This window comes from Oncorhynchus kisutch, linkage group LG4 (genome assembly GCF_002021735.2).
Source record: "Oncorhynchus kisutch isolate 150728-3 linkage group LG4, Okis_V2, whole genome shotgun sequence".
Taxonomy (NCBI): domain Eukaryota; kingdom Metazoa; phylum Chordata; class Actinopteri; order Salmoniformes; family Salmonidae; genus Oncorhynchus; species Oncorhynchus kisutch.
In genome coordinates, this window is record NC_034177.2 from 15,524,658 (window position 1) to 15,546,534 (window position 21,877).

Genomic DNA, 21,877 nt, shown 5'->3' on the forward strand with positions numbered 1-21,877 from the left:
TTTATTGATTGTATTTTATTTTATTTTTCAGTATCAAATGGTCAAAAATGTTTACAGTTTAAATAAGAATTGAATTTTCTTTTACATTTCAGGTAAATTGATGCACTTTAAGTCTTTTCTGTTACAGACTAAAAAACAATGTTAATAAAGTTATTCTTTGTTGTAAGTTGATCTATATTTCTTTCATTTTTCTTTCTTTGTTTTCTTTAATGTTAATAAGGATACAATGTTATGCAGAGGTGTACTTATAACAATTTTATAGACAAATTATACTATTTACAGTCGCGGCAGAGAGTTGGGGGGTGCGAAATGTTTACTTCTTCCTAGGGGTGGGCGTAACAGAAAATAATTGAGAAGCACTGCTTTAACCTAACACTGAGCGACCTTGTCAAGACCTCTTGGTGAAATGGTTAAGGTGTTGGTTTGACAGTCACTGGACCCAGGTTTGAGACCGGTCAGGTTTCGGAAGTGGGATGGTGGAGAGGCGTGTACACGTGACTGTCTTGATACAGAGAAACGGTTCCTTTTTGCAACTTTAAAACAAACGGCTTAGTCACTGTGGTGGTAACCTAAAAAGGCAAATGTGTACTTGACATTTTCAAACTCTCCCTGTCTGAATCCGTAAGAAAGAGAGTTTCAAACCTCTCAGTAAGATTTCTTAATTGTTACCCAGAAATGATTTGATATTGAGATAAAAACGGCTGCATTAGGCCTTTAACTAATATCATAATAGCTACTCCAACCAAAAGGCCTAAAGAGTGTAGGCCATTTGCCACTGATAAACCCTAGGGCATGGCTCATCTGTAAAAGAGACCTTGGTCTGAGCATGACTCCCGGTCACAATAAAGGTTCAATATAAAAATAGGGCCATGCCATAGATTAGCTATAGACTAGACAACACAATAACAAAGATCTATTTAATCCTGATAAATACTGAGGGTTGTAGATCCCTTAAAACTTCTTAGGGCTGCAATCCCGTTAACGGGATCGATATGACAACAGCCAGTGAAAGTGCAAGGCGCCAAATAAAAAAAAAAAAGAAATTTCATAATTAAAAATCCTCAAACATACATGTATTTTACACCGTTTTAAAGGTAATCTTGTTGTTAATCCCACCACAGTGTCCGATTTCAAATAGGCTTTACAGCGAAAGCACCACACACGATTATGTTAGGTCACCACCAAGCCACAGAAAAACACAGCCACTCATAGGACTTCATGTTACACAATACATGTATGTTTTGTTTGATAAAGTTCATAGTTATATAAAAAATCTGAGTTTACATTGGCGCGTTACGTTCACTAGTTCCAAAAACATCCAGTGATTTTGCATAGCCACATCAATTTTACAGAAATACTCATCCTAAATGTTGATGAAAATACAAGTGTTACACATGGAATTATAGATATACCTCTCCTTAATGCAACCGCAGTGTCAGACTTTTTTTTTACTTTATGGAAAAAGCAAACCATGCAATAATCTGAGAACGGCACTCAGAAAAAAAATATAAATATATCCGCCAATGTTGGAGTCAACAGAAATCAGAAATCACATTATAAATATTCCCTTACCTTTGATGATCTTCATCAGAATGCACTCCCAGGAATCCTAGTTCCACAATAAATGTTTGATTTCTTCGATAATGTCCATTATTTATGTCCAAGTAGCTACTTTTAGTACACAAATCCAAACGCTCATGCAGGTCCAGCCGAACGTCGGACGAAAACTTCAAAAAGTTATATTACAGGTCGTAGAAACATTTCAAACTAAGTATAGAATCAATCTTTAGGATGTTTTTATCATAAATCTTCAATAAACGTTCCAACCGGAGAATTCCATTGTCTGTAGAAAAGCCATGGAATGCAGGTCGCGATCATGTGAAATGTGCATGACCAGGACCTGGCTCTCTGCCAGACCACTGATTCAAAGAGCTCTCATCCGGCACCACATCACAGTAGAAGCCCCATTCAAGTTTCTAAAGACGGTTGACATCTAGTGGAAGCCATAGGAAGTGCAACATAACCAATATCCCACTGTGTATTCGATAGGGCTGAGTTCAAAAACTACAAACCTCAGATTTCCCACTAACTGTTTGGATTTTTTTCTCAGGTTTTTGCCTTCCATATGAGTTATGTTATACTCACATACATCATTCAAACAGTTTTAGAAACTTCAGAGGGCTTTCTATCCAAATGTACTAATAATATGCATATATTAGCAGCTGGCACTGAAGAGCAGGCCGTTTACTCTGGGCACCTTATTCATCCAAGCTACTCAATACTGCCCCTGCAGCCATAAGAAGCAAATTGAATAATGAAGCTCACAATGTTACCGTATGGTTTAAAAAAACAACAACATCCACTCTACTGTTCAGCATATGCTCTAATGATCCTTCATAAGAACATTTCAGATTAGTAACTAAGAAAAACAGAGGATTGTCTCAATTGGTAGTAGCCAGGTCATCCTCAAAGGCAGATCATGTGCTTTGGCTAATAAAATCTAAGTATGTTGTTTGGCTTCCATCCAGAAAAGTGAGGGGTTTCCTGCATGCTACGCTAGTGACCTCACAGTGTACAGCAGGCCACTGACATTCTGGACTCCCCCAGATGGTACATATCACGTCTTTGAAGATGCCACCTGGTGCATTTCACATTCTCTCTCTCTCGGGATATACCTCTACTCCACCTTTCTTTCTTGTCCATCCTCTTCTTTCTCCTCTCTCATCCCTCTCCTCTGCATATCCTTCCTCCCTCTCTCCCTGCCCCTCCCCTGGTGAGCTCAATGATTCGGTGACATCATCGCTTGTTCACACTCTTCCACGCACGCACACACACACACACACACACACACACACACACACACCATCGCCCCGGCGGATACAACAGCACAGCCGATCCCGCACGTGTGACCTGTGGTTTGAGCCACTGTTCCAGCGGAGCAGGATGCCCCTTAAACAAGCAACACACATACAGTAGATGTGTGCATACTCATAGACACACACATGTGCATACTGACACGCACAGATATGGTACACATACACTCCAACTGGGATGGTCAGTGAAAATATTTTTTCATTCATTTGTAAAAGATCAGATCAGGGGCACAGTTAGCTTCATATTATACTTTTTTCTACAAATCAAACATGATCAGACAAGCAAAGTTATGTGCAAGACACTGTAATAGCTTCTCAATGTCCTTGTCATATTTCCAAATGGACTATTGGGAAATAAGCAGGAGTTTAACTGAATTGAAATTGACAGAAAAATATAACTATAAGAAACAAGCTGTATTTTGTGGTACTGTGAGTCCCAAAGGGACATCCTTTCCTGTTGTGCTACCATACTTCCTGTGTCCATCAGGGGCCATTTCTATTTTTATTACTCAACTGAGAAAATGGATTGAAATTCAATTAAGAAATCGAAAGTATCTTTATCGACAATAATGGGCCAACGCAAATTGAGGAGTTGGTTTTCAGTCAGATTGATTGAGTTGGTAGAGCATTGACCTTTCACAGCCCTGTTGTCCATCCTCACAACCAATAGTCTATACTGTACAAATCCCTGCACTAATCAGAAATAAACAGAAATAAAACCATGTCTGCTGTGAGACTGAAAAAAACTGAGTGCAAACACACTGGTCACTTAACATAAATAGGTGTTTTACTCTAACATGCTTAATACCTGTTGTGTTTGCCACTGCCTATTCACCCCACATCATCCAGAAGGCGAGGTCAGTACAGGTGCATCAAAGCTGGGACCAAGAGACTGAAAAACAGCTTCTATCTCAAGGCCATCAGACTGTTAAACAGCCATCACTAGCACATCAGAGGCAGCTGCCTATGGACATATATTAGGAATCACTGGCCACTTTTAGAAATGGATCACTAGCCACTTTAATAATGATGTTTCCGTATCTAGCATTACTCATCTCATATGTATAAACTGCACTCCACACAATTCTACAGTATCTTAGTCACATTTAAATTGTGTTTACATATTGCGTCACACATTTCATATGTATATACTGTATTGTATTCTATACTACACTACTGACTGTTAAACAGCCATCTCATATGTGTGAACTGTACTCTATACTATTCTACGGTATCTTGGTCCCTTTAATTGTGTGTAAATATTGAATCGCCCATCATATATATATATATATATATACACATATACACACACACACTGTATTCTATACTATGCCACTGGATCTTAGTCCAATGTCGCTCTGACATATATGTATATATATATATTCTTAATCCATTCCTTTCATAGATGTGTGTGTATTGGGTATATGTTGTGAAACTGTTAGATATTAGTGCACTGTCGGAGCTAGAAGCACAAGCATTTCGCTACACCCGCAATAACATCTGCTAAATACGTGTATGTGAACAACAACATTTGATTTGGATTTGAACAATTGCTTCTTCATCCATTTCATTGACCACAGAATGACCAATCAATCATGTCTTTTCAGCGTGCAGATTGACAAAGAACGGAGTTCTTAGCCGCCTATTTGGACAGTGTGTGTGTGTGTGTGCGTGTGTCATTGCCGTTCGGTGGCCCACTCCCCTGACTATTAGTGTCCTTGAGTGGTTTTCGGGGATCAGTCTCTTCCTCTAATCAGCAGATGGACCTTTCTTAACAAGGGAACCAGCAGAGCCTGGCTACAACAACATTCTAACACACGGTCAGGAACAAGTTCTCACGAGAGGGGACAAACATTACACCATACACACAAGTCATCCCCATTTAGCAATTGTCTTTGGATGTGTCCGATTTGTATGTTTGTGTAGTTTTTATATTCCAATACTTGTATCAATGTCATCAGTGGTTCTATTTCTACACTGACTGTTAGACTGTTAGGCAAATGGGCCAGTTGGTAGAGCATGTAAAATGTGTGAAAGCATGATAAAAGCATCTGCTAAATGGCATATATTATTATAATAATTATTTTCTTTCACAATGGTCTAGAGGACCAATGAGGATTCAAAGATGTTATCATGGGCGGGGTTAGTGTGTGCTGTAAAATCATTTGACTGGGTTAGTCAAAGGTAGGGGTGTAGAATGATACAGGGCAGTTAGCCAACTGCACAGGCAACTGCTGCTATTGGTCAGCCATACTGTCTGTATTCACTCAACATTCAGCTTCCTGCCGCTCTCTCTCTCTATTTATATCCCCCTTCTATCTCTCTCTCTTTCCATCTCTACATCTGTTTCTCTCTATTTCTCTATTTCTCTCTCTTTCTCTCAATTCAACTTCAATTTAAAGGGTTTACTAGCATGGGAAACATATATTTACATTGCCAACATTACACAGTAAACATACACTGACAAAAATGTTAAAAGAATATAGACATTTCAAATGTTATATTATTGGCTATGTACAGTGTTGTAACAATGTGCAAGTAGTTGATGTATGAAAGGTAAAATAAATAAACAGGTTGTATATTTATCTCTGTTTCTATCTATCTATGTAAATTTTCTCTCTCTCTCTCTGTTCAGTTTGCCTGCTGAGTGGTTAGTTGAGCTCCATGGAAACTGCTATTGAATCCAGTTTTTGGATCTTATCTCTCTCTGGCTGGCCGGCTCTCTCTCTGCCTGCGTTGGGATAGCTGTATTAGCTGCCTCACTAATAACTACGTATGCGGCCCAAATGACATGCTATTCCCAAAATGGGCCCTGGTTAAAAGTAGTGCACTATTTAGGGAATTGGTTGCCATTTGGGATGCATCATATGTGGAGTCCTGCTTACTATCCATTCATGCTCAATCCATCCATATGTGGAGTCCTGCTTACTATCCATTCATGCTCAATCCATCCATGTGGAGTCCTGCTTACTATCCATTCCAGCTCAATCCATCCATATGTGGAGTCCTGCTTACTATCCATTCATGCTCAATCCATCCATATGTGGAATCCTGCTTACTATCCATTCATGCTCAATCCATCCATGTGTGGAGTCCTGCTTACTATCCATTCATGCTCAATCCATCCATGTGTGGAGTCCTGCTTACTATCCATTCATGCTCAATCCATCCATGTGGAGTCCTGCTTACTATCCATTCCAGCTCAATCCATCCATATGTGGAGTCCTGCTTACTATCCATTCATGCTCAATCCATCCATATGTGGAATCCTGCTTACTATCCATTCATGCTCAATCCATCCATGTGTGGAGTCCTGCTTACTATCCATTCATGCTCAATCCATCCATGTGGAGTCCTGCTTACTATCCATTCCAGCTCAATCCATCCATATGTGGAGTCCTGCTTACTATCCATTCATGCTCAATCCATCCATATGTGGAGTCCTGCTTACTATCCATTCATGCTCAATCCATCCATATGTGGAGTCCTGCTTACTATCCATTCATACTCAATCCATCCATGTGGAGTCCTGCCTACTATCCATTCCAGCTCAATCCATCCATATGTGGAGTCCTGCTTACTATCCATTCATGCTCAATCCATCCATATGTGGAGTCCTGCCTACTATCCATTCCAGCTCAATCCATCCATATGTGGAGTCCTGCTTACTATCCATTCATGCTCAATCCATCCATATGTGGAGTCCTGCTTACTATCCATTCATGCTCAATCCATCCATATGTGGAGTCCTGCTTACTATCCATTCATGCTCAATCCATCCATATGTGGAGTCCTGCTTATTATCCATTCATGCTCAATCCATCCATATGTGGAGTCCTGCTTACTATCCATTCATGCTCAATCCATCCATATGTGGAGTCCTGCTTACTATCCATTCATGCTCAATCCATCCATATGTGGAGTCCTGCTTACTATCCATTCATGCTCAATCCATCCATGTGGAGTCCTGCTTACTATCCATTCATGCTCAATCCATCCATGTGGAGTCCTGCTTACTATCCATTCATGCTCAATCCATCCATGTGGAGTCCTGCTTACTATCCATTCATGCTCAATCCATCCATGTGGAGTCCCGCTTACTATCCATTCATGCTCAATCCATCCATATGTGGAGTCCTGCTTACTATCCATTCATGCTCAATCAACTAAAAGGGTTTAATCTTGTTGTTTCAAAAAGTGAATTATAACTGAAGTGAATGGTACTTGTAAAGCGATGAAAGTTTATGTTTAAATGTTTCAGAGGCCAAACTGCAGTGTAAGAAACTGAATAAAAGCAAAAAGCAACGCAAGCAAAAGCGACGACACCAAACTAATTTTTTTACGATACAAGAATGCAGATATGTAGCTGAAAGTAAAGCAGGACAAGACAATGAGCTGCATATTTAGCAGGGGAAGTGTGTCTTTTTCCTGCCCCAAAACAGGATGTCCTTTTAGCCAAACCTTTTGGTATTTTTATTCTTCATCCGCTGTCTGAGCATAGGGCTTCCTCTGTCCAGCCATGTGCTTTCAGGACCCTTGAATACACACACACACACACACACCACACACACACACAAACAAACACACGCACACATATGCAAACTAACACACATGCGTGCACATACACATATACCCTTTACTGATGCCCAGCGCACAAGTTCAATTCTAGCAGCCCCAGCCAAGTCCTTCAAGATCTCAGAGTGCTCTCCTGCTGTGCCTATTCTATAGAGACTCCCCTCTACCCCTCTAGACTTTTAGGACTCGGTGCCCAGTTCCTACCAGGCCTTACTGGCACGATTAACTACCCCACTAAAATCTGATGCATCAACACAGCACTCATAAATAAACAATATATTAAAATGAAAGGGCGTAGGAAACCATCACACTCAATGCAATTTCAGATATTGGACCTCGACCTCCATTAAAAGACTACCCAGACTACATTCAAATGTATGAATAGCCTTACCAGAGCATGACGTACCAGAGCATGACGTACCAGAGCATGACGTACCAGAGCATGACGTACCAGAGAATGACGTACCAGAGAATGACGTACCAGAGAATGACGTACCAGAGCATGACGTACCAGAGCGTAGAGTACAAGAGCATGAAGTACCAGAGCATGATGTACCAGAGCATGACATACCAGAGCATGACGTACCAGAGCATGACGGACCAGAGCATGACGTGCCAGAGCGTAGGGTACCAGAGCGTAGGGTACCAGAGCATGACGTACCAGAGCATGACGTACCAGAGTATGACGTACCAGAGAGTAGACTATCAGAGCATGAAGTACCAGAGCAGGACGAACCAGAGCGTGACGTACCAGAGCATGACCGACCAGAGCATGACGTACCAGAGAATGACGTACAAGAGCGTAGCATACAATAGCTTGACGTACCAGAGCATGATGTACGAGAAATGATGTAACAGAGCATGACGTACCAGAGCATGAAGTACCAGAGCATGAAGTACCAGAGCACGACATACCAGAGCGTAGCGTACCAGAGCACGACATACCAGAGCGTAGCGTACCAGAGCATGAAGTACCAGAGCACGACATACCAGAGCGTAGTGTACCAGAGCATAACGTACCAGAGCACGACATACCAGAGCGTAGCGTACCAGAGCATGACATACCAGAGCATGACGTACCAGAGCATGACGAACCAGAGTATGACGTACTAGAGCGTGCGTACCAGAGCATGACATACCAGAGCACGACATACCAGAGCGTAGCCTACCAGAGCGTAGCGTACCAGAGCACGAAGAACCCGAGCATGACGTACCAGAGAGTGACGAACCAGAGAGTGATGTACCAGAGCGTAACGTCCAGAGCATGACGTACCAGAACATGACGTATCAGAGCGTGACGAACAAGAGCATGACGTACCAGAGAGTGACGAACCAGAGCATGACGAGCCACAGCATGACGTACCAGAGCTTAGCGTACAAGAGCATGAAGTACCAGAGCATGACAAACCAAAGCGTAGCGTACCAGAGCATGACGTACCAGAGCATAGCATACCAGAGCGTAGGGTACCAGAGCATGACGTACCAGAGCGTAGGGTACCAGAGCATGACGTACCAGAGCATGACGAGCCACAGCATGACATACCAGAGCTTAGCGTACAAGAGCATGAAGTACCAGAGCATGATGTACCACAGCGTAGCGTACCAGAGCATGACGTACCAGAGCGTAGGGTACCAGAGCATGACGTACCAGAGCATGATGTACCAGAGAGTAGACTACCAGAGCATGAAGTACCAGAGCATGACGTACCAGAACATGCCGTACCAGAGCATGCCGTACCAGAGCATGACGTACCAGAGCATGACGTACCAGAGCATAACATAACAGAGCGTAGGGTACCAGAGCATGAAGTACCAGAGCATGACGTACCAGAGCGTAGGGTACCAGAGCATGACGTACCAGAGCATGACGTACCAGAGCATGATGTACCAGAGAGTAGACTACCAGAGCATGAAGTACCAGAGCATGACGTACCAGAGCAGGACGAACCAGAGCATGATGTACCAGAGCATAACATAACAGAGCGTAGGGTACCAGAGCATGACGTACCAGAGCAAGACGTACCAGAGCATGGCATACCAGAGCATGGCATACCAGAGCACGAAGTACCAGAGCACGACGTACCAGAGCACGACGTACCAGAGCACGACGTACCAGAGCACGACGTACCAGAGCACGACGTACCAGAGCATGGCGTACCAGAGCATGGCGTATTAGAGCGTAGCGTACCAGAGCATGACGTACCAGAGCACAATGTACCGGAGCATGACGTGACATCTGATGCATCAACACAGCACTCATAAATAAACAATATATTAAAATGAAAGGGCGTAGGAAACCATCACACTCAATGCAATTTCAGATATTGGACCTCGACCTCCATTAAAAGACTACCCAGACTACATTCAAATGTATGAATAGCCTTACCAGAGCATGATGTACCAGAGCATGACGTACCAGAGAATGACGTACCAGAGCATGACGTACCAGAGAATGACGTAACAGAGCATGACGTACCAGAGCATGACGTACCAGAGCATGACGTACCAGAGCGTAGAGTACAAGAGCATGAAGTACCAGAGCATGAAGTACCAGAGCATGATGTACCAGAGCATGACGTACCAGAGCATGACGGACCAGAGCATGACGTGCCAGAGCGTAGGGTACCAGAGCGTAGGGTACCAGAGCATGACGTACCAGAGTATGACGTACCAGAGAGTAGACTATCAGAGCATGAAGTACCAGAGCAGGACGAACCAGAGCGTTACGTACAAGAGCATGACCTACCAGAGCATGACGTACCAGAGAATGACGTACAAGAGCGTAGCATACAATAGCTTGACGTACCAGAGCATGATGTACGAGAAATGATGTAACAGAGCATGACGTACCAGAGCATGAAGTACCAGAGCATGAAGTACCAGAGCATGACGTACCAGAGCACGACATACCAGAGCGTAGCGTACCAGAGCATAACGTACCAGAGCACGACATACCAGAGCGTAGCGTACCAGAGCATGAAGTACCAGAGCATGAAGTACCAGAGCATGAATTACCAGAGCACAACATACCAGAGCGTATCGTACCAGAGCATAACGTACCAGAGCACGACATACCAGAGCGTAGCGTACCAGAGCATGACATACCAGAGCATGACGTACCAGAGCATGATGAACCAGAGCATGACGTACTAGAGCGTGCGTACCAGAGCATGACGTACCAGAGCACGACATACCAGAGCGTAGCATACCAGAGCATGACGTACCAGAGCGTAGCGTACCAGAGCATAGCGTACCAGAGCACGAAGAACCAGAGCATGATGTACCAGAGAGTGACGAACCAGAGAGTGATGTACCAGAGCGTAACGTCCAGAGCATGACGTACCAGAACATGACGTATCAGAGCGTGACGAACCAGAGCATGACGAGCCACAGCATGACGTACCAGAGCTTAGCGTACAAGAGCATGAAGTACCAGAGCATGACAAACCACAGTGTAGCGTACCAGAGCATGACGTACCAGAGCATAGCATACCAGAGCACGAAGTACCAGAGCATGACGTACCAGAGCGCAGGGTACCAGAGCATGACGTACCAGAGCATGACGTACCAGAGCATGACATACCAGAACATGACGTATCAGAGCGTGACGAACCAGAGCATGACGAGCCACAGCATGACGTACCAGAGCTTAGCGTACAAGAGCATGAAGTACCAGAGCATGACAAACCACAGTGTAGCGTACCAGAGCATGACGTACCAGAGCATAGCATACCAGAGCACGAAGTACCAGAGCATGACGTACCAGAGCGCAGGGTACCAGAGCATGACGTACCAGAGCATGACGTACCAGAGCATGACATACCAGAGCTTAGCGTACAAGAGCATGAAGTACCAGAGCATGATGTACCACAGCGTAGCGGACCAGAGCATGACGTACCAGAGCATGACGTACCAGAGCATGATGTACCAGAGAGTAGACTACCAGAGCATGACGTACCAGAGTATGCCGTACCAGAGCATGACGTACCAGAGCATGACGTACCAGAGCATAACATAACAGAGCGTAGGGTACCAGAGCATGAAGTACCAGAGCATGACGTACCAGAGAGTAGACTACCAGAGAATGAAGTACCAGAGCAGGACGAACCATAGCGTGACGTACCAGAGCGTAGGGTATCAGAGCATGACGTACCAGAGCATGACGTACCAGAGAGTGACAAACCAGAGAGTGACAAACCAGAGAGTGATGAACCAGAGAGTGATGTACCAGAGCGTAACGTCCAGAGCATGACGTACCAGAACATGACGTATCAGAGCGTGACGTACCAGAGCATGACGTACCAGAGCATGACGTACCAGAGCATGACGTACCAGAGAGTGACGAACCAGAACATGACGAGCCACAGCATGACGTACCAGAGCTTAGTGTACAAGAGCATGAAGTACCAGAGTATGATGTACCACAGCGTAGCGTACCAGAGCATGAAGTACCAGAGCATGACGTACCAGAGCATAGCATACCAGAGCACGAAGTACCAGAGCATGACGTACCAGAGCGTAGGGTACCAGAGCATGACGTACCAGAGCATGACGAGCCACAGCATGACGTACCAGAGCGTAGCGTACCAGAGCATGATGTACCAGAGAGTAGACTACCAGAACATTCCGTACCAGAGCATGACGTACCAGAGCATGACATACCAGAGCAAGACGTACCAGAGCATGGCGTACCAGAGCATGGCGTACCAGAGCACGAAGTACCAGAGCACGAAGTACCAGAGCACGAAGTACCAGAGCACGAAGTACCAGAGTGTGACATACAAGAGTATGATATACCAGAGCGTAGCGTCCAGAGCATGACGTACCAGAGCATGGCGTACCAGAGCATGGCGTAGCAGAGCATGGCGTATTAGAGCGTAGCATACCAGAGCATGACGTACCAGAGCACGACATACCAGAGCACGACGTACCAGAGCATGACGTACCAGAACATGATGTACCAGAGCCTGACAGCCTGACGTACCAGAGCGCGAAGAACCAGAGCACGATGTACCAGAGCATGGCGTACCAGAGCACGAAGTACCAGAGCACGAGGTACCAGAGCACGACGTACCAGAGCACGACATACCAGAGCTTGACGTACCAGAGCATGACGTACCAGAGCATGACGTACCAGAGCCTGACGTACCAGAGCCTGACGTACCAGAGCCTGACGTACCAGAGCCTGACGTACCAGAGCACGAAGTACCAGAGCATGACGTACCAGAGAGAGACGTACCAGAGAGAGACGTACCAGAGAGTGACGTACCAGAGAGTGACAGAGGCAGAGATAGACGATCAAGACATTTGTTTTCCAGCGTTAAAATAGAACGCCAGAACATGACGGACCAGAACATGACGTATCAGAGCATGACATACCAGGCCATGACGTACCAGAGCGTAGCGTACAAGAGCATGACGTACCAGAGCGTAGCGTCCCAGAGCATGACGTACCAGAGCATGACGTACCAGAGCATGACGAACCAGAGCATGAAGTACCAGAGCATGACGAACCACAGCATGAAGTACTGGAGTATGACGAACCAGAGCATGACGTACCAAAGCGCAGCGTACCAGAGCATGACGTATCAGAGCATGACTCTCTGATATTTAACTGATACAAGAGGCAGAGATAGACGATCAAGACATTTGTTTTCCAGCGTTAAAATAAAACTGAACTTTTCAATGCTCCTGCACTCAATTCCATTGTAATGTGAAGCCCACATAACTGTCCCTTCCCCCAGTGTCCCCTACCCCCAGTGACCCCCCTCAGTGTCCCCTCAACCCCCAGTGTCTCCCCACCTCTCAGTGTCCCCCCCAGCGTCCCCCAACCCCTGTTCCCCCTGTGTCCCCACACCCCTCAGTGCCTCCCTTCCCCCAGTTTCCAATCATGTCCCAGGTCCCCCTTCTTACCTTGAGATGTGAAAGCTGTCTCCTGTCATCTTCCAGCTGCCTCTTTTTGTTCTCGACCTCTATCTGCCTCTTCCTCTTCTCCTGTTGGTGCATACGGAAAACACAGAGTAGAGATGATATGATCACCCCAAGAAACAGTGGCAACCTGTTCTACCCCTGTAGGTTCCTGTTGCTCAGTGGATTGGGGCATAGTGCCAGCAACACTGGGATCGTCTCCGTTTTCTAGTAAACAGTGACATAACAGTGAGTAATCAGTGAATGGTCCATTACGGCACTAAATTCCCAGTGCAACTGATTTTTGGCCTCATTTCGGTTGTGTCTTGGACTCCTCAGCTGGAATAAATATGTAAAAACTCAAACTTTCATCTACTAAAGACCAGTACTAACCATATTCAAGTGTGTACAGAAATATACAAGAATACTTTTTATTCTCGTGTGTATTTACAGAGAGGCTACTGTCCAGACTGTCCATTCAATCTCCTCAGTAAATACAATCTACCACAGATCATAGCAATAGAGAAATGAAAGGTCCACACTGTTAGAAGAGCTACACTCCTGACACAGACCCTGTGGCTGTAGTGGCCAACTACAGATATAAGATTTACTAGGCCATTCCACTCTAGTACAGAGGAAACCATAAACATTCTCCTCCTGAAGAGCTGTCCTGCTCAACAGTTACATACTTTGGCATGTGCTGTGTCACAGTGTCTCTCCTTCAGGCTTGGTATTTTGATATGAAAGAGTTGTTTGAAAGGGCATTCTAGGCTGAATTTCATACAGTGCTGGATAAGGTGACTAATCTAAATCAATATGTGCTCTATGTTGAGTATACAGAAGGTTTGCTGGATAGAAATTGTTTACTTGAGGTTATAGGAACACATGGCATGACTCTCTTATACCCCAAGATGACTTGGACTAATTCAAGTCCTTATATTCAACCTCCCAAACACACACACACACACACACACACACACACCTTTATTTGAATCCACCAATCATATAACATCAAGACGGATTCAAACATTTAAAAGTTCTGCGATACAAGGACACATAAGGATACAAAAGGCACCTTGTCCACACAGCTAGGCTGCCCTTAACGGCTGAAACAGAGCAGTACCTTGCCGGTTACTTTGCCATAGTCTGAGTCAGGCGTGCCATCTGAAGGCCACATACCATAAGCCTATGTATGTGGCCGAGACTGACAAATATCAGCGCCACCAACTTATATCCCAGGCAGTTCAAGCGCGATACAAGGGGCTGGAATTTAAGAAGCTTGTCAGAGGCTGGATCCATGTAATAATCAAATGAGCAGCCCACTTCCAAAATGTTCTTCCCTCACAACAACACACACATACACACAATGAGCCATGCATTTCTCATTGTGCCAGGCAAAGGAGGCTCCGAGGAGGAGGAAGGGGAGACCCATCCTACTCAGTGCATTTAATAAAATAAAAACAGTGAAACATTTAAAAAAGTTAGACTTTTTGGATAAAACTATACAAAATTCACTCCCGTTCAAAAGTTTGGGGTCACTTAGGAATGTCCTTGTTTTTGAAAGAAAAGCTAATTTTTTGTCCGTTACAAAAACATCAAATTGATCAGAAATACAGTGCAGACATTGTTAATGTGGTAAATGACTATTGTATATACTATCTGTATAATGGAATATCTACATAGGCGTACAGAGGCCCATTATCATTAACCATCACTCCTGTGTTCCTATGGCACGTTGTGTTAGCTAATCCCAGTTTACCATTTTAAAAGCCTAATTGATCATTAGAAAACCCTTTTGCAATTATGCAATTATGCTAGCGCAGCTGAAAACTGTTGTCCTGATTAAAGAAGCAACAAAACTGGCCTTCTTAAAAATAGTTGAGAATCTGGAGCATCAGCATTTGTGGGTTCGATTACAAGCTCAAATGGCCAGAACAAAGGACTTTATTCTGAAACTCATCAGTCTATTCTTGTTCTGAGAAATGAAGGCTATTCCATGCGAGAAATTGCCAAGAAACTGAAGATCTCGTACAACGCTGTGTACTACTCCCTTCACAGAACAACGGAAACTGTCTCTAACCAGAATATAAAGAGGAGTGGGAGGCCCCGGTGCACAACTGAGCAAGAGGACAAGTACATTAGAGTGTCTAGTTTGAGAAGCAAACACCTCACAAGTCCTCAACTGGCAGCTTCATTGAATAGTACCCGCAAAACACCAGTCTCAACGTCAACAGTGAAGAGGAGACTCCGGGATGCTGACCTTCTAGGCAGAGTTGCAAAGAAAAAGACATATCTCAGACTGGCCAATAAAAATAAAAGATTAAGATGGGCAAAATAACACAGACACTGGACAGAGGAACTTTCATTCATAGGCTTGGTTTTATTTATTTATTTATTTTACCTTTATTTAACCAGGTAGGCAAGTTGAGAACAAGTTCTCATTTACAATTGCGACCTGGCCAAGATAAAGCAAAGCAGTTCGACAGATAAAACGACACAGAGTTACACATGGAGTAAAAACAAACATACAGTCAATAATGCAGTATAAACAAGTCTATATACAATGTGAGGTGAGAAGGGAGGTAAAGGCAAAAAAGGCCATGATGGCAAAGTAAATACAATATAGCAAGTAAAATACTGGAATGGTAGTTTTGCAATGGAAGAATGTGCAAAGTAGAAATAAAAAATAATGGGGTGCAAAGGAGCAAAATAAATTAATTAATTAAAATTAAATACAGTTGGGAAAGAGGTAGTTGTTTGGGCTAAATTATAGGTGGGCTATGTACAGGTGCAGTAATCTGTGAGCTGCTCTGACAGTTGGTGCTTAAAGCTAGTGAGGGAGATAAGTGTTTCCAGTTTCAGAGATTTTTGTAGTTCGTTCCAGTCATTGGCAGCAGAGAACTGGAAGGAGAGGCGGCCAAAGAAATAATTGGTTTTGGGGGTGACTAGAGAGATATACCTGCTGGAGCGTGTGCTACAGGTGGGAGATGCTATGGTGACCAGCGAGCTGAGATAAGGGGGGACTTTACCTAGCAGGGTCTTGTAGATGACATGGAGCCAGTGGGTTTGGCGACGAGTATGAAGCGAGGGCCAGCCAACGAGAGCGTACAGGTCGCAATGGTGGGTAGTATATGGGGCTTTGGTGATAAAACGGATTGCACTGTGATAGACTGCATCCAATTTGTTGAGTAGGGTATTGGAGGCTATTTTGTAAATGACATCGCCAAAGTCGAGGATTGGTAGGATGGTCAGTTTTACAAGGGTATGTTTGGCAGCATGAGTGAAGGATGCTTTGTTGCGAAATAGGAAGCCAATTCTAGATTTAACTTTGGATTGGAGATGTTTGATATGGGTCTGGAAGGAGAGTTTACAGTCTAACCAGACACCTAAGTATTTGTAGTTGTCCACGTATTCTAAGTCAGAGCCGTCCAGAGTAGTGATGTTGGACAGGCGGGTAGGTGCAGGTAGCGATCGGTTGAAGAGCATGCATTTAGTTTTACTTGTATTTAAGAGCAATTGGAGGCCACGGAAGGAGAGTTGTATGGCATTGAAGCTTGCCTGGAGGGTTGTTAACACAGTGTCCAAAGAAGGGCCGGAAGTATACAGAATGGTGTCATCTGCGTAGAGGTGGATCAGGGACTCACCAGCAGCAAGAGCGACCTCATTGATGTATACAGAGAAGAGAGTCGGTCCAAGAATTGAACCCTGTGGCACCCCCATAGAGACTGCCAGAGGTCCGGACAGCAGACCCTCCGATTTGACACACTGAACTCTATCAGAGAAGTAGTTGGTGAACCAGGCGAGGCAATCATTTGAGAAACCAAGGCTGTCGAGTCTGCCGATGAGGATATGGTGATTGACAGAGTCGAAAGCCTTGGCCAGATCAATGAATACGGCTGCACAGTAATGTTTCTTATCGATGGCGGTTAAGATATCGTTTAGGACCTTGAGCGTGGCTGAGGTGCACCCATGACCAGCTCTGAAACCGGATTGCATAGCAGAGAAGGTATGGTGAGATTCGAAATGGTCGGTAATCTGTTTGTTGACTTGGCTTTCGAAGACCTTAGAAAGGCACGGTAGGATAGATATAGGTCTGTAGCAGTTTGGGTCAAGAGTGTCCCCCCCTTTGAAGAGGGGGATGACCGCAGCTGCTTTCCAATCTTTGGGAATCTCAGACGACACGAAAGAGAGGTTGAACAGGCTAGTAATAGGGGTGGCAACAATTTCGGCAGATAATTTTAGGAAGAAAGGGTCCAGATTGTCTAGCCCGGCTGATTTGTAGGGGTCCAGATTTTGCAGCTCTTTCAGAACATCAGCTGAATGGATTTGGGAGAAGGAGAAATGGGGAAGGCTTGGGCGAGTTGCTGTTGGGGGTGCAGTGCTGTTGTCCGGGGTAGGAGTAGCCAGGTGGAAAGCATGGCCAGCCGTAGAAAAATGCTTATTGAAATTCTCAATTATGGTGGATTTATCAGTGGTGACAGTGTTTCCTATCTTCAGTGCAGTGGGCAGCTGGGAGGAGGTGTTCTTATTCTCCATGGACTTTACAGTGTCCCAGAACTTTTTTGAGTTAGTGTTGCAGGAAGCAAATTTCTGCTTGAAAAAGCTAGCCTTGGCTTTTCTAACTGCCTGTGTATAATGATTTCTAGCTTCCCTGAACAGCTGCATATCACGGGGGCTGTTCGATGCTAATGCAGAACGCCATAGGGTGTTTTTGTGTTGGTTAAGGGCAGTCAGGTCTGGGGAGAACCAAGGGCTATATCTGTTCCTGGTTCTAAATTTCTTAAATGGGGCATGTTTATTTAAGATGGTTAGGAAGGCATTTTTAAAAAATATCCAGGCATCCTCTACTGACGGGATGAGATCAATATCCTTCCAGGATACCCCGGCCAGGTCGATTAGAAAGGCCTGCTCGCAGAAGTGTTTCAGGGAGCGTTTTACAGTGATGAGTGGAGGTCGTTTGACCGCTGACCCATTACGGATGCAGGCAATGAGGCAGTGATCGCTGAGATCTTGGTTGAAGACAGCAGAGGTGTATTTAGAGGGGAAGTTGGTTAGGATGATATCTATGAGGGTGCCCGTGTTTAAGGTTTTGGGGAGGTACCTGGTAGGTTCATTGATTATTTGTGTGAGATTGAGGGCATCAAGTTTAGATTGTAGGATGGCTGGGGTGTTAAGCATGTTCCAGTTTAGGTCGCCTAGCAGCACGAACTCTGAAGATAGATGGGGGGCAATCAGTTCACATATGGTGTCCAGAGCACAGCTGGGGGCAGAGGGTGGTCTATAGCAGGCGGCAACGGTGAGAGACTTGTTTTTAGAGAGGTGGATTTTTAAAAGTAGAAGTTCGAATTGTTTGGGTACAGACCTGGATAGTAGGACAGAACTCTGCAGGCTATCTTTGCAGTAGATTGCAACACCGCCCCCTTTGGCAGTTCTATCTTGTCTGAAAATGTTGTAGTTTGGAATTAAAATGTCTGAGTTTTTGGTGGTCTTCCTAAGCCAGGATTCAGACACAGCTAGAACATCCGGGTTGGCAGAGTGTGCTAAAGCAGTGAATAGAACAAACTTAGGGAGGAGGCTTCTAATGTTAACATGCATGAAACCAAGGCTATTACGGTTACAGAAGTCGTCAAAAGAGAGCGCCTGGGGAATAGGAGTGGAGCTAGGCACTGCAGGGCCTGGATTCACCTCTACATCGCCAGAGGAACATAGGAGGAGTAGAATAAGGGTACGGCTAAAAGCTATGAGAATTGGTCGTCTAGAACGTCTGGAACATAGAGTAAAAGGAGGTTTCTGGGGGCGATAAAATAGCATCAAGGTATAATGTACAGACAAATGTATGGTAGGATGTGAATACAGTGGAGGTAAACCTAGGTATTGAGTGATGAAGAGAGAGATATTGTCTCTAGAAACATCGTTGAAACCAGGAGATGTCATTGCATGTGTGGGTGGTGGAACTAATAGGTTGGATAAGGTATAGTGAGCAGGACTAGAGGCTCTACAGTGAAATAAGCCAATAAACACTAACCAGAACAGAAATGGACAAGACATATTGACATTAAGGAGAGGCATGCTTAGTCGAGTGATCAAAAGGGTCCGGTGAGTGGAGAGGTTGGTTGGTGATTTAGACAGCTAGCCAGGGCATCGGTAGCAAGCTAGCATAGGATGGAGGTCTGTTGTTAGCCACCTCCTGCGCTCCGTCAGTAGATTAGTGGGGTTCCGTGTGGTAGAGGGGATCAATCCAAATCACACAACAACAACAAAAATAAAAACAATAGATATAGTTATAGAGGCCCAAGAAGAAAACATAATAATAATAATAAAAAATAAAAAAAATAAAATAAAAATTGTCCGATTGTCTATTCAGATAGCAGCCGGTAAGACGGCTAACGGTTAGCAGGCCGCAGATGGGCGTTCAGGTAACGTCGCGACGGAGGAGCCAGCCGAATAACCCCTTCGGGTAGATAACGTTGTAACAACCTCATGATGGGTCCAGGGAAAATGTGAGTATCATGTAGTAGCCTAAACCTATCGATGTTACATTGAGCTGAGTGAATGGAATATGAATGACCGTCATCCAACATGCCTTAATAGCAATAAGGCCATTTTCATAAAACATTAAAAAATCTTCCTTAAATTTAAACAGCACCAATCGCAACTGGTGGCAGGGTATTATGTTTAAAAGATCTGGCCATAGTCTACATGACTTCATCTCTGCTCTGTCTCCAGACAAGCCAGCTCCAAGCCAGCTCCAAGCCAGCTCCAAGCCAGCTCCAAGCCAGCTCCAAGCCAGCTCCAAGCCAGCTCCAAGCCAGCTCCAAGCATTAGAAATACAATTCACAAGCCTGCCAACTGAAACCCAATCAAAGACAATCCACTTACCCCTAAACCCAGGCACTTGTTGATCAGATAATAATTGGATAGGGTGTGAGCAATATGGTTGAAACTATCAGCCTATTGGGGGTGGGGGGACCGGGGGGTGGGGGGCATTGGGAGGCGGGGGAACACTGGGGTGTGGGGGACAATGGGGGGTGGGGGGCGGGGGGATAAGGTAATAAGTTATTGGCTGAGCCTTTCACATGCCAATGTCATAGCCAACGCCTCGTTCTTTCCATCTTTGCTCTGTGATAAACTGGCCCCGTCTGTGATTGTTTTCTCCACATCTGTCTCTGTTCCCCTCAGTTTTTTTAGCACAGTATAAAGATGTATGCATTTCCTTCTTCTCTTCACTCTGCCAAAAATAACAATGTTCCGCTAGCTTGTGAACAGGTGTGATAATGCTGTCAGCGGTTTCACCCTGCTCCTGTTTGCCCACATTAAACCTAGCTCTCTCAAATACAATGTTGTGTCGCCTTAGGAAATGCATTTCAAAACGGTCTTAACGGCACTGTAGTTACGTTTCTCTTCCTCAGTGAAAGGTGAAGGATTTAATATATCCTCGACTTCATCACCCATAGAGTAAATCTGTGTATTAACTTGAAATGCCACATTTTTCAAGTTTAAGCCTGAAGCTACTCTGTACCTTTCAAATCTATTTTGGCCCATTTTGAATGTCTCTGAGCGATTCGGCTACTTCAGCCACACTCGTTGCAAACAAGTGTATAAACTCGAGCACACAGCCATGCAATCTCCATAGTAAACATTTGCAGTATAATGGCCTTACTAAAGAGGTTAGCGACTTTCAACGTGACACCATCATAGGAAGCCATCTTATGATGGATGCCATCTTTCCAACAAGTCAGTTGGTCAAATTTCCGCTGTTACTGTAAAAGTGGAAATGTCTAGGAGCAACAACAGCTCAGCCACGAAGTGGTAGGCCACACAAGCTCACAGAATGGGACCGCCGAGTGCTGAATCTTAACGCTACAACATAGATGATTCTGTGCTTCCAACTTTGTGGCAACAGTTTGGGGAAGGCCCTTGCCTGTTTCAGCATGCCCCCGTGCACAAAGCGAGGTCCATACAGAAATGGATGGTTGATACCGGTGTAGAAGAACTTGACTGGCCTGCACAGAGCCCTGACCTCAACTCCATCGAACACCTTTGGGATGAACTGGAACGCTGACTGCGAGCCAAGCCTAATCGCCCAACATCAGTGCCCAAACTCACCGATGCTCTCGTGGCTAAATGGAAGCAAGTCCCTGTAGCAATGTTACTACAACATCTAGTGGAAAGCCATCCCAGAATAGTGGAGGCTGTAATTGTATTTATTTTATTTGACCTTTATTTAACTAGGCAAGTCAGTTAAGAACAAATCCTTATTTTCAATTACGGCCTAGGAACAGTGGGTTAACTGCCTGTTCAAGGGCAGAGTGACAGATTTGCACCTTGTCAGCTCAGGGGTTTGAACTTGCAACCTTCCGGTTACTAGTCCAACGCTTTAACCACTAGGCTACCCTGCTGCCCCAGGCTACCCTGCTGCCCACTAGGCTACCCTGTCGCAGCAAAGGGGGGACCAATTGCATATTAATGCCCATGATTTTTCAGCAGCAGGGACTGGGAGACTAGTCAGGATCGAGGGAAAG

At 44.7% G+C, this 21,877-nt stretch overlaps 1 protein-coding gene across 3 annotated transcripts in view; it reads right to left on the reverse strand.

The window, feature by feature from the left end:
• The window catches only part of palm1a (paralemmin 1a), a 69,766-nt gene that overhangs the window by 23,215 nt on the left and 24,674 nt on the right, over nt 1–21,877 (reverse strand). For all 3 annotated transcript variants that reach the window (XM_020480287.2, XM_020480286.2, XM_031822508.1), the window contains exon 3: nt 13,362–13,442. In XM_020480287.2, coding sequence (XP_020335876.2) covers nt 13,362–13,442 — 81 coding nt within the window. The remainder of the gene's footprint in view (nt 1–13,361; nt 13,443–21,877) is intronic.